Source organism: Quercus lobata, chromosome 6 (assembly GCF_001633185.2).
Source record: "Quercus lobata isolate SW786 chromosome 6, ValleyOak3.0 Primary Assembly, whole genome shotgun sequence".
NCBI classification, from domain to species: domain Eukaryota; kingdom Viridiplantae; phylum Streptophyta; class Magnoliopsida; order Fagales; family Fagaceae; genus Quercus; species Quercus lobata.
Genome location: NC_044909.1, coordinates 5432444 through 5450059, shown reverse-complemented (window position 1 = coordinate 5450059; position 17616 = coordinate 5432444). Strand labels below are relative to the sequence as shown.

General features: G+C 36.7%; 2 protein-coding genes across 5 annotated transcripts; both read right to left on the bottom strand.

The window, feature by feature from the left end:
- Nucleotides 1–2833: 2833 nt before the first annotated feature.
- Nucleotides 2834–5672, bottom strand: LOC115993823 (pentatricopeptide repeat-containing protein At5g19020, mitochondrial). Its single transcript, XM_031117802.1, has one exon. It carries the CDS (start codon nucleotides 5566–5568, stop codon nucleotides 3457–3459), a length of 2112 nt encoding a protein of 703 aa, XP_030973662.1. The 5' UTR covers nucleotides 5569–5672; the 3' UTR covers nucleotides 2834–3456.
- Nucleotides 5673–7985: 2313 nt separating this feature from the next.
- On the bottom strand, nucleotides 7986–16936 carry LOC115949680 (uncharacterized protein At5g19025-like). 4 transcript variants are annotated; one of them, XR_004083039.1, is made up of 3 exons: nucleotides 16123–16936; nucleotides 15306–15440; nucleotides 7986–8341 (listed from the first exon to the last, which is right to left on the bottom strand). XR_004083039.1 is itself a non-coding variant. In XM_031066971.1 (3 exons), exons 1-2 carry the CDS (start codon nucleotides 16809–16811, stop codon nucleotides 15380–15382), a joined length of 750 nt encoding a protein of 249 aa, XP_030922831.1. In that variant the 5' UTR covers nucleotides 16812–16936; the 3' UTR covers nucleotides 7986–8341; nucleotides 15376–15379. The 4 variants fall into 4 exon arrangements, 2 of the variants coding, with proteins under 2 accessions (XP_030922831.1, XP_030922832.1); XR_004083038.1 differs by having other exon boundaries at nucleotides 15327–15440; XM_031066971.1 differs by having other exon boundaries at nucleotides 15376–15440.
- Nucleotides 16937–17616: the final 680 nt, after the last annotated feature.

Here is a 17616-nt window from a genome sequence, read left to right as displayed (position 1 = left end):
TAATCCACTTCAATCCATTCAGTCCACTTTGGTCCAATTCGGTCTACTTCAGTCTATTCAGTCCATTTGATCTATTTCAGTCCACTTTAGTCCATTTTGGACTAATTGAGTCTTAAATTAATTTTTTTTTGTAAGTTTCATTTTTCAATTTTAGGCTCAAATTTTTTTTTTTATATAAAAAAAAAAATCAGTGTTAAAAAATATGAAATTTTATTCTATTTGGGCCAAACTCTTTAGTTTTTCATTAAAAAATACAAACAAAATAGGCATTAGAAATTAGATATATAAGCCCTAAAAAAGCAATAAAATGATAAATATCCTAAAGATTAACTTAAAATTCAAGTTTCAATAACATAGCCTATACTTATAATTGGAAAGAAAAAAAAAAATGTTATGACTCTAAACTTATATAATTTAAACTAGATGTAACATGTTACAACTTACAAGTGTTCTATTGAATAGAGGTGTACATTTAATAAATATATAAATATATATATATATATCTTGAATATATTTAAATTAGTCAACCAATTATAGTATATTAAAAAAAAAAGTATTTTTAATAACATCCTCTCCATTTATATAAACCAATATAATAATTATGTAGTTTAAATGTGCTTTTATGTTATAATTTCTTTTCCTCTCTCTTGTGTGTTTGTTTCCAAAAAAAAAATAATAATTACACTTATATATATATATATATTGATATCGCGGAAGCCTAAAGAAAGCACATACGATATTCTCTTGATGGAACAAAAACTAAACTATTAGCTTATGGTGGTAAACCTCGAATCTACGAGGGGTTTCCCTGAATCCACAAGGAGAAGAAAACTAGAATCCACTAGAGAAATAATTTGACAAAAAATCTGTGTTTATTGATAATAGTCTAATTTTCTTCTAACAGCTACAAAACATATAAATACTGAGAAAAACGTCTAAAACCCTAATTACATGATTAGGTGACAAAATACCAAAATTTACCAAAAATGGCAAAATTGAGTTAAATGTAGAATCATAAGCTACTGAACTTAAGGGTCATTCCAAAACAAGCGGGACCTTATTCTGACTTTTGAGTAAAAAGTTATTAAGGAAATAAAAATTATTATAAACAGCAAAATTGTAGTTTTCGAGGCCTAAATAAAGGAATTCACCATTTTCAAGGGTACCTCGTGGCAAAGTGGCAACTATTGCTTAGAAGGCCGTTTCACTTCAACTTGCCAAATTTCATGCGATTCCAACTCCGAGGCTCATGATTTCTACTAGTGTCTTTTTGGCTTGCGCGTTGATTTCAAGAACGCATTAGAGTCCAAGAAGGCCATAGCGCGTAAGTTTGTGACTAGTAGATATAAAATCAGATTGTCTGGATAGTGTCTGTTTGGCTCTTTATCTTTTAAAGTTTTCCTTGATCTTTTAATTTTCTCTTCTCTTCATATTTAAGTTACAGGCATCTAGTCATTTGGTTTCTTTCAATTGTAAAGATTTCTTTCGGTGACCGGACTCTGGCTTTTTCTATTTTTTTTTCCCTTTATTTTCTTGTTGAAGATGTGGTACAGTAATAATACTGTCGCACATTTGATATGGGGCAACATAGAAAATTTATTGTATATTGAAGCAAAATTCCAGTGTACCTACGGTTCATGTGGGTCATCAATATCATCTAGTTAGCTGTACCAGACACTGTTACATGTTAGCTATGATTTGTTGAAAAAACCCTGCATGTTTGTTTGCGTACTTTGAGCAACAAATTTGAAGAAAACAAAGGCACAGTGAAGGTTTATAAAATTGTATGCAAATGGATTAGTTAATATATGTGATGGCATTGAATTCACTTGTGTTTTGCAGGTTGACTAAAGAGGAAAATTATTGAATATTCTGAGAGGGAAAATTATTAGGTACTCCCGAAGTACCATAAATGCGTACTCCCTGCTCTCACATGATGGTGGGTTCTACTATGAATTTAATTATTGGAATCCACCATTTATGTGAGAGGAGGGAGTACACAATAATTTCCCTTATGAGTGTACTATAAATGCATACTCCCCCTCTCACATAAATTGTGAATTTCATCATAAATTTAATTAATGAGACCCACAGTTATGTGAAAAGGAGGAATATGCATTTATGATACTTCGAGAGTATTTAATAATTACCCAACTAAAGAAACACATTTATGCGGTTTTCTAGTTAAGCATTCAGTTCCTATTTGGGAATGTCAACAGAACAAAATTTCATTATTGAACTTGAACTTTTCAATCTACACCAATTAAAGATTGAAGAGGGAAAGCAGATAACAATTGTGCACGCCAAAAATAAAGGAATTTAATACAAATCTCTTTCTTTGTCTTTTGGGGAATTTAGCACAAATCTCAAAATGGATTTCTTAACATTTTTAACAAGTTATAAAATTTTCAAACATACTTGGAAACTCTTTTTCAGTTTATTTGCACAACAGTCTTTATTTTCTAATTCCGGATTCGTAAGGGGCAACCCAAACTTAGTTGATATGATAAATGGAAATAGGTTGGATGAATATATTTTATATTTTCTAGTTTTGATGGAATAAGAAAACACTCAATAATTTAAGGATAGATAAGCTCACTACCAAAGTAAACCCAAAGGGATACAAATAACACCACCCAAAGGAATTTAACTGAAGATATAGAACTATTTTGGCTTACAATTCTATAGGATACAGATTAGCACCACCCAAGAGATATAGAAACTGATACTCGCCACCTAAAGGAATTCACCTAAGGGATAAGAGATAATTTAGAAGAAATCCATCTTTTGAAAAACACAAGGTTTTTAAATTTTGAAAATACACTTTTTTTTTATTTGATTTAGCCAAAGGCTTAAATTGAGCTTGGAATAGCCCCCAAGCATAGGAAAATGAAATAATAATAAATACATTCACTTAATCTGACCAAAGTCAGATATGACTCTTAGGAACTTAGAAACACAATAAATTACTTGTTGGCCTAGGAGAAATAAAACATAAAGTCTAATTCATCCTAGGAGACACTAAATAAAGACAAATTGACTTAATTAATAATAAAAAAAGTTTTAAAATAATGGGCTATTATTCTGATCTTCAAGAAAAGCTTTTTGGGCCGGATTGTCATCAGATTGGCCTTGCTGGATCTTGGGACACTTCGGTTGGAACTTGGGACACTCTGGTGTCAAGAGGAACAAAACCTAATGGCTGAATGTTAGGAAAAAAATATTAAATACTCTTTGACTTCTTGGAGAAAATGACTTCAAATATCTTCTGAATTGTTGGGCAAATAATGGCTTTATTTGCTGGGCTTGAAAATCAATATGGTTGGGCTTAAGAAATTGATTGGATTGGGCTATAGGCTTATTCGGATACTCCTCATGCCACCATGTTTGTAACTGCCACTTTACTCCCGTGTCATTTTCAATTTGACCAAACTGTATTCAAACCCCATCATGTTGTCATACAACACCACTGCACCCTGCTGATTTCTTCATTCTCTGAATTTGCATTGCTCTCCTTACCGAAAATGCATCCTCCCACCTACCAGCATCTGCATATATGTTGGATAGAAGAACTCTACCAGCCCCGTGAGATGGTTCCAACCTTGCCAAACTCTCTGCAGCCCTCTCTCCTATGTCCACATTCCCATGAGTTCTACAAGCTGCCAATAATGTGCCCCATATCACAATATCTGCCTTCATAGGCATGCCTCTTATTAAATCTTCAGCTTCTTCTAACTGCCCAGCTCTGCCCAGGAGATCAATCATACAACCATAATGCTTGATGTTTGGTTCTATGTTATACACATTCTTCATTATCTTTAAATATCTCTTCCCTAGCTCCACTAATCCAGCATGGCAACATGCACTTAGGACTCCAATGAATGTGATTGAATTAAGCTTGATATGACGGCTTTGCAAGTCGGAAAATATTTCAAGAGACAAATTGGCATGTCCATGCATTGCCAACCCGCATATAATTGCGTTCCAGGGGGAGACAGTAGAGGCATTTTCTCGGATTTGATAGAACACTCTCAAGGCAGTATTGATGTTCCCACATTTGGCATACATGTCAATGATAGCTGCACTTAAATTGTCATTAAGAGGGATGGAGTTATTACACACATATTCATGGGCCCATTTTCCTTCTTTCAATGTCCCTAAAGTCGCAATTGCAGAGAAAACACTCACCATAGTAATTTCATTCGGTTGGATGCCACAAGCTATCATCCCATGGAAGAGTTCTAGAGCCATATTAGGTTGCTCACTCTGTGTATAACCAGAAATCATGGCACTCCAAGATAAAACATCTCTTTCTGACATCTCATTGAATATCTGCCTTGCGTCATCAATCATCTCATTTCTTACAAATCCTGCAATGAGGGCATTCCAAGATGCAATATGACCCTTGATTCCCACTTCAAATTGCAAACGAGCTAGTGTCATTCTGCCACAAGCGGCATAAAAATGAATGATTGTTGCCTGTATAAAATCATAACAGTCAAAACCTGTCTTTACAGTTATACCATGAAACTGCTGACCCTCATCCAATGCCATTGATTGGCCACATGCTGAAAACAAATCAACAATCATAATATCATTGGGTCCCACTCCAGTACATAACATTGCACGATACACTGTAAAAGCTTCAGCTAACCATTCTACTTGCACGTAGCAATTGATCATTGTACCCCACGACACCACATCTTTTGAAGGAATCCTCTCAAACAACTCTCTAGCCATATCAACAAGCCCTGCTTTTGAATACCCATTTAACATTACATTCCACGAGACTATATTCCTCTCAGGCATCTCCTCAAACAACCTTCTCACCTCCAATACTCTCAAACAAAGACAATACATGTGCAACAAATTCGTTGAAATAAGAACCAATCCCTCAAGTTGCAGCTTAATCACCAACCCGTGAAGCATCCAGCAATTCCAAATCCCACCTAAATGCGCACAAGCCGACATGACACTTGCCAGTGTAACCTCATTCGGGATCACTCCAGCAAACCTCATATCCTTAAAAACCTCAACTGCCTCATACCAACAATCATTTTGGGCCAAACCCATTATCATAGTCGTGTATGAGACAAAACCTTTACTGGGCATTATATCAAACAATTGGCGAGCATTATCCAATTGCCTGATTCTTACATACCCAGCAACCATAATATTACAAGACACAGGATCCAACTTAGGACAAGAATCAAACAGCAACTGGGCATTACTGATAAACCCACATTTGGCATACATATTAATCAAACTGTTTAAGATAAAAGTGTTGGAATGAAGCCCAGATTTCAAGGCCAAGCAATGGATTTGTTGGCCTTGAGAGATGGCCAAAAGGGATGAGCAAGATTTGAGTGCAGAAACTAAGGAGAGCTCGTAATTCGAGCTGTAGTGAGTGTCTTTGGTTGTGGTATTGAAGAAGAGACGAAGATGGTGATGTGGGTCTGATTGTTGGGAAAGCTGAGGAGGAGGTTTGGAGGAAATGGTGGAGACCCATTTGAGAATTGCGATTGGAAATGGAAAAGGGAATGATTTGGATCTCAGAGAAATGATCATGAGACGAGATCATGAGACCAGTTGCAGCTTGCAAGCAAAATGAGTTTTCAAAATGGAATACAAATTTTGGAGGGAAAGATTTGGTTATCCATTTTATACTTTCATTTGTGTTTTTTAAGTTTAAGATTTTTAATTTTTTTTTTAATTATTTTGAATAATTCCTGTGGAACCTCACTGTGAGTGTCAACATGGAACGAAAATGCTACTAATTTTGCTTAAAAAATAATTTGGGTAAAGGTAAGAGTTGTTTTGATAATAATAATAATACACTAGGAAATTGTGTTTGATCAAATAAACTTCAAAATAAGGTAGCTCAAACACACTACACTAAATGATGTGGTAATGGCCAATGGCCTCATAGCCAAGTGGCACCCAGGTTCCTTTGTAACCTATTGTTGGGGAGTTCTATCCCCCGCACTTACCAAGCAAAAAAAAAATTATGTGGTAACGGCTTTGCTTTTGCCCATCACATAGCTACATTGTTTTGTATTTTATAACAAAATAGTAAAAATTTATGGAGTAATCCAATATGTAAATAATCAAGTGTGTACTAACTTGCAATTCAAACTTCAAATTGCATCAATGTGAGTCTTGGCAATTGGCAATCACTTTTTTTTTTTTTAATTTACAAATTAAAATTTTATATATATATATATATATATATATATATGTATGTATATGTATGTATATATAATTATGAGTAGAGATATCAATAGATCAAGGGAGTCAGATCATGGATGTCTTATCCTTGTTTCATCCCTTCTCCATAATAGGAGAAGGACACGAGATTGAGGCATTCTGTTGTCCCTAATTAGGTGGCCCTATCACTTATGAAATAAAGATAAAAGAGAAAAAGAATAGGCAACAATGAGAGAGAGAGAGAGAGAGAGAGAGAGAGAGAGAGAGAGAGAGAGAGAGAGAGAGAGAGAGAGACTCATATGTTTAGGAGATGTATTCAAACTTCTAACTGCATCAATGTGAGTCTTGGCAATTGCAATCACTTTTTTTTAGTTTACAAATTAAATTGTTTATATGCAAAAAATATAAAATCATAAGTAGAGATAGTAATGAATTAAAGGAGTTAGATTATGGATGTCCTATCCCTGTTCCATCCCTTCTTCATAACATGAGCGAGACACGAGATGGAGGCATTTTGCCACCCTTAATTAGGTGGCTCTATCACTTATGAGATAAAGATGAAAGAGAAAAAGAATAGGCGACGATGAATGAGAGAGAAAGAGAGAGGGAAATAGACCCATATGTTTAGGAGATGTATTAAAACTTCAAACTGCATCAATGAGTCTTGGCAATTGGCAATCACTTTTTTTAATTTACAAATTAAATTTTTTATATGCAAGAAAATATAAAATCATGAGTAGGAATAGCAATGGATCAAGGGAGCCAGATCATAGATGTCTTGTCCCTGTTCCATCCCTTCTTCATGATAGGAGCAGGATAAGAGACGAAGGCATTTTGCAATCTCTAATTAGGTGACTTTGTCACTTATGAGATAAAGATAAAAGAGAAAAAGAATAGGCAACAATAAATTAGAGAGAGAAATAGACCCGTATGTTTAGGAGATAGGGTAAGGTAAGCAAAACTTATCTCCATCCTATCCCCTCTTTAGACATAAAAAATTTGCACGAGATAGAACATATAAGGATGGGTTGCGCAAGGCAAAATTGTTGCCATCCCCTAGCGTCATGCATCACAATATTTACTAACTATATTTTGAATTACCATTTTGTTTGAACGGAGAAGTCTCTAGATTTTAAATAAAAAGCTTGGGACGAAATCTATATTCTTCTAGAATAAACAAAAGAGAGGATTTATGTAGGAGAGGAATAAAGAATAAGGTTAGGATCTGCGTCCTCACTCCTCATTCCAATCCAATCTAGCCAAAAACTTATGAGAGAAGAAGGTAAATTCGTCATATAACAACTCATAGACATTTTTTTTTCTTTTTTTGGTTGATGCAATTATTTCTTGAATTATGGCATGAATCATCTCCATCTCCATATTTGTAACTCTCCTCTGGCGGATTTGAACTTTTTTTATTTTCTGTGACATTTCGGAGGTCTACACAACGATTTTGCTGAGGATGCTGAATGCTTCTCAGGTTGGAACAATGATATCTCTCTCCCTCTCTTTTCTCCCAGCTCTTTAGTTCCTTTAGGTTAAGGCCTCAACTTTCCCAGAAATCAAAATCTTGTTTACTTTGATGAATTCACCCTCTTCTAGACTCATTCAATTACACAATGTATACATATTTAAGCTTGCATTCCAGAAATTGTTGATTGCTCTTTAACATTTTTACAGACCAGGAATGCAAAATCATCTTCGCAATCAGCCCAATCTGTTATTGAACATTCATATACAAAAGGCAGCCAATTGTTTGAAACTTGAAGCCGTATTGATTTAACAACTAAGTACGGAACAACTGCAGTAATTTATTTAAAGCTGAGATAAATATCCATTTAGCATGTCATACGTTTATTGGCATATGATTTTGTGTATCCTTCCTTAAATGAGTGTAATATCCAAGGTAATGCAGATACAGGGAAGGTTGTTTCAGTTCAGACATATAGAAGTACTATCAGATTATAGGATTGAAAAAATTGTTTTAATAATGAGATTAATCTTTGAGAAAGATCATAGAAAGTCTGAGAGGTGACAGGAGGAGAAAGGTAAATATATAAGTAGGCCCTGATGATGCATCAGAAACAATCAGCGATGATCTCCTCCCCCATTAACTGCCACATTGGCCAGAGCTCTGCAAGACCAACAAAAAAACAATACATTATATCATATAACAAGATGAAAAATTTCATATTCAAGGTACTAATTAAAATATTTGTCCCACAAGTCATAGTAGCATATAATAGTAACATATATCACAAAATGGTCAATAAATTATGGTACAGGGAAGGGAACAATCATGGGGAACCAAGTTTTATGCCAACAGAATATTCAAAAATCATTATAGCCTGCCCAGTTGTCTAATACAGTCCATCTTCAGGGTTTAATTTGACTAACATAATATAATCCAAGAGTCCTGCAACTTAATACTATTTTCCGACTCTTCTACAAAAAGAAGTCAAGTTTGAATTCCATCTCAGCTTTGTTGTAAGCAAAAAATGACCCATAATATTAAAAAGCAAAAGTTGTCCTGAACAGAAAACATCACTAACAAATGAGTAATTTTCCAGGGAACTAATTGATTCCTCTTGATAGGCAACTGTGACTCAAGCAAACCCATGACCTCCAGACCTTGTACCAAAGACCACTGGTGTAGAGAACTACTAATTAACAACCAAAATGAAAGCAAATCCCAGCAATATGGCACAAATATTTAGCAGTCAGAGTTCTATATTAAAATTGAACTTACAAAGTGAGGAAGGGAATGGCAAAGGGCATCATCCATTTTTATTAATCAACTGAATACTATCCAAAAGCAATTTTAATTTTAATCTTAAAAAACATGGCAAAGATCTTACATAATGAAGATCGGGTGTTCATGGTTTGGATCACATTGGATTTGGATTACTTTCTACCCAACCCAACCCAATTATTATGGGTAAACCCCAACCCACCCAATTACCCAATTATCAAAATTACCAAAATGTCCATAAAGTGAAAAACTCAAATCTCACGGCTCAACCTCTTATCCTTCTCTGGTTCAAAAAGTGAGGTTGGAAAATTTCATCAAATCTCAAAAAAAAAAAAAAAAATATATATATATATATATATTTTGCCACCATCCACTAAATAAAATAATCCAAAATCCAACAAATTTAAACCCCTCTGCTCATTTTTTGCAATCCCATATCTTCCTTCCGCGTTTAATTGCTAAGAAAATGCAGGAAAAACAAAACTCTAATTTTCTCAGCAACCAAACACTCCCCAAGAAATAGGGAAAAAAAAAACACACACACACATTCACAACCCAGACAACTTTATATATATTTAACTGAAACTGCTTTCTCTCACTCTGCGTACACAAAGCAAAATGGCCGAGTCAGTGAAACGGCACTCTCGAAAAAATGGCCACAGAGTTGGAAGAGAAGTTGATAGAAGAAGAACTTGGGTACCCGATTCGACTCTCGGAGCAAGTTCGGGCCGTGGTGGGAAAAGCCAATTGGTTCAAACTTGAGTGTTCTGAAGCGGGCAAACAAGTGGACCGGGTCTCCCAGATGCTCTAAACCATGACCCGGTTCGCTTCCACGGCACAGTTTCTTTACGACTGTCCGATTCGGCAAGTGACCGCCGAGGTGTCTAAGAACCTAGAGCGTGCCCTAACCCTAGTCCGGAAGTGCAAGCGCCAGAGCGTTTTGCGACGCGTCGTAACGATCGTGAGTGCCGCCACCACTGCCAACCACTGTGTCCTGTGCCTGCATAGTCGAGCCATGGCAACTCTTGTCAGTCACCGACTCCGCCATTGTTGAGAGAGTGCAGCAAGAGTTTGGGGTTTCTCTGGGTTGGTTTGCTTAGGTGGGTTTAGGAATTTGAATACATGACTGGAGGCTGAGAAGATGAAGGAAAATTTTAAAATTTGAAAACCTAGTGAAACTATTAGAGAGGCTGAAAGAGAAGTAGGGCTGGGTTTTTTATTTTTATTTTTATTTTGGATGGGAAGGGCTGATTGAATTTGGGTTAAATGAGGTTCAATGGGTTCTTAGTTAAAACCCAATAATTATTGGGTTTAATTGGATTGATGCCCATTTAACCCAAATAATAATTGGGTGGGTTTGAGTTCAATTAGAGTGGGTGGGTTTGGATAGGCAAATGGGTTTGGGCTTATTTTGCCACCCCTAATATAAACTGAGTATCAAAATCCGAAATAAATACTAAAAAATTTAAAACACCTGTTTTTCTGAACTATTATTAGCGTAGGTTGGATTGGGTTATAATCAGATTGAAAATTTTGCCAACTGCCAACCCAGACTGACCAACCTAAACCATCAAATGGCATATTGAATGCACAACCCTAGAAATGAGGAAGGGGGTGGGGAAGGGCATTAGTTTCTTTCAGTTAACTGAAAACTGGCCAGACTTTTTTTCTTTTTCTTTTTCTTTTTTCTTGAGAAAACAGACAATTTAATTTAAAAAGCAAAAAACATGGGTTAGAACCAAGAGCAAAGCTAAACAGACACAATCAAACCACTTAATCCAGTCAACAGGGTAATCGCAGGTTCTTTTCAGGATAAAAAATAAGATTAAACCATGTGTGAGGGCCATAATTGAGGCTTTTAGAAACTTCATCCATCCTCAATGTGGAGACAATAAAAAATTTGGAGCAAAACTGCTCATAAGTTATTAGCTTTTCCTTCTGCCTATATATCACATTGCCTTTATAATGTGGCTGAGCCATAAAGATGAGCATAGCCTACTCTTTCGACAACAAAATCAAAACCTAAAGACATTTACACGCACTTTTGATCACATGATCAGAGTGCTAGGATATGAAATTACCACCAAGGACAGCAAATTCTCTACAATCTGCATATCCAATACCTATGAGGCATGTGCACACTATTAACATAGTGGCTAAGCACTAGGATACATTATGGTCACAAATTCCCAACAATCTAAAGTTTTTGACAAGAACCAGCTCCATCTATAATTTGATCAAGTTGAACAGCAAATTTGAACATTACATTAAAGCATTCTCCATTGCCCCCTTTAATTGAAATCCAAGTAATGCGAAGGACAAGATTTGACTCCCTATTAGCATATACCTTTTTTTTTATAAGTATCAAGTGCATAAGTATATGCTGTAAAATCATATTGCATAAAAGAAATAAAGCATGCTGGACAGTTTTATATACGTATCTGACATAACAATAAAATTACAAGCTATTGAGAGTTGCGTTGTCCATTACTTAGACAAGATATTAATGTTATAAAAATTGTATCAAAGAAGAATAGCAAGCACAATTGTGTATTGGGTCTGTAATAACAAAATGAGTCCAAAGGTACAGCAGCACAACAAGGCCGCCAAACACTAAAGGTATGGAGTTTTAATTAAATTGGGAAGCTTAGGGGCTGTTTGGATTTGTTGTTTCTATCGCTCATAACTCTATTTCCATCACCCATAACTCAAAAATGGTGGGACCCACGGTTGAGAAGTCTGTTTGGTTTTTGTTTCCATCACTCAATTCTTTGATTTTTTAGTGATAAGTTATGGAAACTAAAAACACATTTTAGGCGTTTTCAGTTTCCAAAACTCAGTTTCCAATGGCAATTTCGTAATTCTTCAGCACAAACGGGTCCCATTGCCAGTGTCCCGTCCCATCCCTTTTTTTTTTTATAGATAATAAGAGTTTTATTGATGAAAAAGAACAATGTGTTTATGATTGTAAACACACTGCCCTTGAAACAGATACAGTCAAATCATAAGGAAAGACTAATAGAGTTAAGGAAATCAGACAAGGCACTATAATGTGTAAGCCCCCAAATATGAGATCACTCAAATAAAGTCCTAGCAAGCAAGGTCTTCAACTTATCTATAGGACTCTCAACGTCCTCAAAAGTTCGGGCATTGCGTTCCTTCCATACTAACCACATAAGGCAAGCTGGTACCAAATTCCAAACCTTTGAAGAGTAAGTTCCCAACCAATTCCTCCAAGCAAAAAGAAGAGAAACAATAGTGTCCGACATCACCCACTGAACCCCAAACATACTAAGGACCTCACTCCACAAAGCAGATGCAAACTTACAATGGATCAAAAGGTGATCCACAGTCTCCTCATCACACCCACATAAACAACACCAGTTGACAAGGGGCAAGGTCTTCTTAACCAGGTTATCAATTGTGAGAATCCCACCCCTAGCAGCAATCCATAAAAAGAAAGAGATCCTTTTAGGTACCTTTACACACCAAATGCTCTGCCAAGGGAAAGAAACAGAAGGGGCTTTCAATAAAGCAATATAAAAGGATCGCACATCAAAAACACCATTACAATTCAATTGCCAGCTCAAAATGTCCTCCCCCTCCTCACTAGGATTCCTGGCAGAAACATGCCCATAGAAAGAATAAAACCTCCTCAACTCCCCTTCATTAAAATTACGTCGGAAACGGAAGTTCCAACTCCTACCTCCCCCGTCTGGTGCAAAGATTAACATGTCAGAAATCAGAGCTTCCTTAACCACAACACATGCAAACAATTCCAGGTATAATTCCTTCAAAGGAGTAGGACCGCTCCAAGGGTCGTGCCAAAACCGAATACGATTGCCCTCTCCCACTTCATACACCACATGACTAAAAAAATTGCCTGCACCTTTCCTGATATTCTTCCATAACCCACAACCATGAGTCCCTCTCACAACTCTAGTGCACCAACCTCCACTATCCTCTCCATATTTGGTGGCTATTACCCGTCCCATCCCTGCACAGCTCCAACGGGTCTTTTTGCCTTTACTCTCTATTTCTCTCTTCTCCGTTTCCTTACTCTTCTCTCTATTCTCATTGTTTTTCTCTAATCTATCTCTTCTCATCTGTGGTGGCGTTCCAATGGTGGAGTTGGGTATTGATGAGTGGCATTTCGGTGGTGGAGTTGAATCGGTGGCTGGAGTTGGCTAGCGTTTCGGTGGTGGGTCTCCTCTATGGGTCTGTTTCAGCGGGGGTGGGTCTCGTCTATGGGTTTGGGTCGTGGTTGTGGGTTTCCGGTGGGCGTTGGCCGTGGGTTTGATTGTGGTGGTATCTGGTTTGAGATTTAAGAAGTGGGTATGATTGTAGTGGTCACTGGTGTGGGTTTGGTATTTGGTTTGAGATTTTAGAAGTGGGTGTAATTATGGTGGTGTCTGTGAGTTTTGGTTTGGCCATGGGTTTGGGGTTTGGTGCGTTGGGTTGATTCGGTGGTTGTTCAGGGGTTTGTACTGGCTGTGGGTTTCCGATGGGTTTGTGGTGGGTAGGCTAACAGCTTTGCTCTAACCAAGTTACAAGTATGGGGCCCACAAACAGTTGAAAAATTTGAGTGATGACAAGTTGAGTGATGGTGCCAAACGGGTGGGGTGTAGGAAGTTGGGGTATTTTAAGTGATGAGTGATGAGTGACAAGTGACGAAAATTGAGTGAGGAGTGATGAGTGATGAGTGATGAAAAAAAAAAAAAAAAAAAAAAAAAAAAAAAAACCAAATAGGCCCTTAGATACCTCAACCTTAGAAGGGAATTGAGATTTTGCTGCTTTCCTTTTTTTCCTCATATTCTTGGTGGGGAAGAAAAATGTGGGGTGTTGGTAAAATGGAGAAAGTTCTGTCTCAATATAAAGAGAAACCCTAATAACTTCAAAATTGGCAAAGATTCAGGCGAAGAAAATTAAGCATTTACTATTGCACCATAGAAAAAGACAGTTTTCATAAGGCTTAAAGGTGAATTTGATATAAACTAACAATGACAATTAGTTACTAAAACAATTTCAAAGGCCATCATGCAATTTCAGTAAATTTAAGCTAGTAAGGAGGAAGTCATGGAAAGTAAATTTAACATTAGAGAATACACAAATTATATAATTTCACGTATCTCTAGCTGTATATCTTATAACATTCTGTTCATAAAAATGGCACCCCCTCGCTCCTCCCTGTGTAAAAGCAAGGTAGTGGGTGACAGATTCAAGACCCATATAACATGTGTGCAACTTACCAGTTAAAAAAAAAAAAAAAAAAAATCCACCTGTGTTTTTCATAGCTACAAAATAATGTAGAAGTATCGGAATGATGAAGCTACTAATTCCAATAGCTATAAACAACCACTCTTAGAGATTTAAAAACATTTGCAAGATGCATGCAGGTTTTTCCCATAAACCTATAAACCAAAAAAAGATAAAAAGTTTAAGCTTCAAAGCAAATCAAGGGAGAACCAAGAAAGAAAAAAATAACGTAAGTTCCTAAGTAGTGGTGATACATGAGCTCAAAAAAGACCAAAAGACTAAAGGTATCACAACAGAGAAGACACATCAGGAATTGAAGCAAATATTGACTTCGACAAAAAATGCCACAAGACCAATGTCCAAGAGATGGCACTTAGACATAGAAGTGCCATTTATTGAAAGAACAATCTACAAAGTATTTATGCCTTGGAATACCATTGCTTTGACTTAAGCACATATTCACATGTCATACAAAGTATTAGAATATAACTACTGGATGACACATGCTACAAAGATACGTTGCAAAGAAGCAGATAATTTGAAATGGATCCCTTTAAAGACTAAATGCTTCAAAGTAAATAGTTATTATAAGACATTCAGAGGAGGTGGGAATTTTTTTTCTTTGGGAAGGCCATGTACCATCAAGGGTGGCTTTTTTCACATGGAGTGTGTGATTAGGTAAGACTTTTTTTTTACTACAGATAACCTTAGGAAGTGAGATTAATCATTATGGTGTGGTGTTTAATGTGCAAAATTCATGGAGAGAGTGTGGCCCCTATCTTTTCCTCCATTGTAAGGTGGCTCAGGAATTGTGGTCCTTGATTTTCAGCTTGTTTTTTGTTTTCCCGGGTAATGCCTTCTTCTGTGTTGGAATTTTTATATTTTTAAAAGGGATGTTTTAATAAGAGAAGCAATGGGGAGATTAGGAACATTGTTCCTTTGTATTTAATGAGGGTAAGAGCTGCACATAACGAAGGTATCCATGAACTTGAGAAAGCACACAGTAGAATAAGCATGAAAAGTGGATAACTCATAAAACTCAACTCACACCAAGTTCATCAAATATTGCTACAATAATTTTTACGATTACCCAAAATGCCAAATTACTGACCCATATCCTCATAATTTGGGAGATCACCATCAACAATGATGAACTTCACCTTTTTATCCTCTTTTCTTTCTTTTTACAGAAGTGGAGGTAGGCACCAGGGGTAACAACAAAGGCCTAACAGCAAAAAATCGGGTATAAGAAACCTCTCACATCATAAGAATTTAATTCAACTTTTGTCCACAAAATACTTAAGCAATACACTTTCATCTATAGATTCAATACTAATAAACCACATAAACAACTCAATTAAATGTTAAAAAGAACAGGTATACACACAAACCTGGTAAAAATTAGACCATAGGCAGAAATTATTAGCTCATTACCTTGAGCATTTGTCTAACTGAACATTTCTACTCAAATTTCTATCAATTTCCCAAATACAAAAAAATCCTTATTGCACTCTATTTTGAATAGATGCCACATTCATGATGCGAAATATTTCATGGAACACACAAAAAATTTCTTTAATAATCGTGTTTTCCGGTTGATAGGAGTTCATTTTGCCACCAAATGTTCCTCCTTTTTCCAAAACAGTACACTGACTAAACTTTAAAAAGTTCAAATTCTCTTCGATAAACTGAATTTAATCACAATTGGCTATAGGAATTGCTGATTCAACGACGCGAAAAACAACAGATCAAGCTTAATACAAGTTACACAAGGATGTAGTTAAGTTCTAGATCAATTCACAAATTGAACACACACACAAAAAAAAAAAACCCTAATTAACGAAGAATCCAAATTGCAAATTCATTCAAATTTTCAAATTGAATCAAAATCGAATAAAGAAACTCACTTCTTATGGCGCCGCCCACGCTTCGGTCCCCATCCCTCGAGCTTGGCGACGGGACAGCCACACCGAGCACGGAAGAGCAAAACGGCGCGGCCATTAGGGGGAGCCATCTTTCTGAGCTCGGATCGGAGGCACTCGTAATCGGGATTAGCCTCGGTGCCGCCTTTCCAAGGCAAGCGATCGATGAAATCTTTGGAAGATTTGGATTTGAGAGAGTCCTCAGTCTGCAACTGGAGATCAAACTCCAAGGCCTTTTTGAGTCCCTTGCAGGACGGGTTGCTACAGCGGCGAGATCTGGCGCCGCAGCAGAAGTCGGCGAGGGTGGCGGAGAGGGCGAAGAAGAGGAGGAAGGAGAGGAAGTAAGGGAGGGAGAGAGGGAGAGAGAAGGAGAGGGAGAAGGAGAGGGAGTGGTGGGAGAGGAGGAGAGAGAGGGAGTTGAAGAGGTAGGAGAAGTAGGAGGAGAGGAGGAAGGAGCCGGAGAAGAGGACGAGGATGAGGATCAGGAGGTCGAGCGTGGCGGAGGGAGAGTGTTTGCAGAGGAGAGAATGGGTGTGGGGATGAGAAGAGCAGTGTTGGTTGTTGTTGTTGTTAGGGTTTGGGGATTTTGGGGGTTTGAGGGAGGAGGAGGAAGAGGAGGAGGAGCGCATAATGGTGGCGGTGGCGGCGGTGGTGGGGAGGAGGAGGTGGCGCATGTTAGAGAGGGGAGGGAAATGGGGATTGGGAGGGAGGGAATGTTTATGTGTGTATGTATGTATTGGTTTGAAGGGAAAGAGTTTTGTGGAGGTGGAGGGGGGGAAATGGGGGAGGAGGGAAACGGGGGGGTGCGTAGGATTAGAGGGAGGTGGGGGTGGTGGTGAGGAGGTAGCACGCGCCCTTGGGAGGGAGTGGGGGAGGTGTTTTATGTAAGAATATGAGTAATTAATTAATTAATTATACAATATTTTTAGAATTAATAACGTCGTATTCAATATGAATATACTATATTTTTTAAGAAAGAAAATTTGTCTAGATGTCATTATTTCAACACATGTGTGTGAATTTTTTTTTTTTTTTTTAAATTCTAAAAAAAAAAAAAACACTCCTATAAAAACACTTGCGTGTGAATGTTATTTCAATAAGAAAACCTTTGTTTTAAATTATGGTAAGTTTTTTTTTTTGATATTCCGTGAGTCTAGGAAAATTATTAGGTATCAAGGTTCAAGGTTGAGACAAGTCTCATAAAAAATATATATATATATATATATAATGAAAAGGTTGAGGCAAGTAGCATGCTTCTTTGTAGCTTCTATTTTTCTTTTTCTTTAATAAATAATTCTTTTCCTAAGAAAAAAAACAAAATGTCTATCTAACACCTCACTTGTTGTAAAAAATATTATGAGATTTTTTTATGTCTTTAAAAGAACTAGATTTCAATATAAATCATGAAAGTTTACATCTTTGACAAATAATGGTTTTGTAATTTGAATTGAAATATTTTTTTAAAGCATATAATTTAAT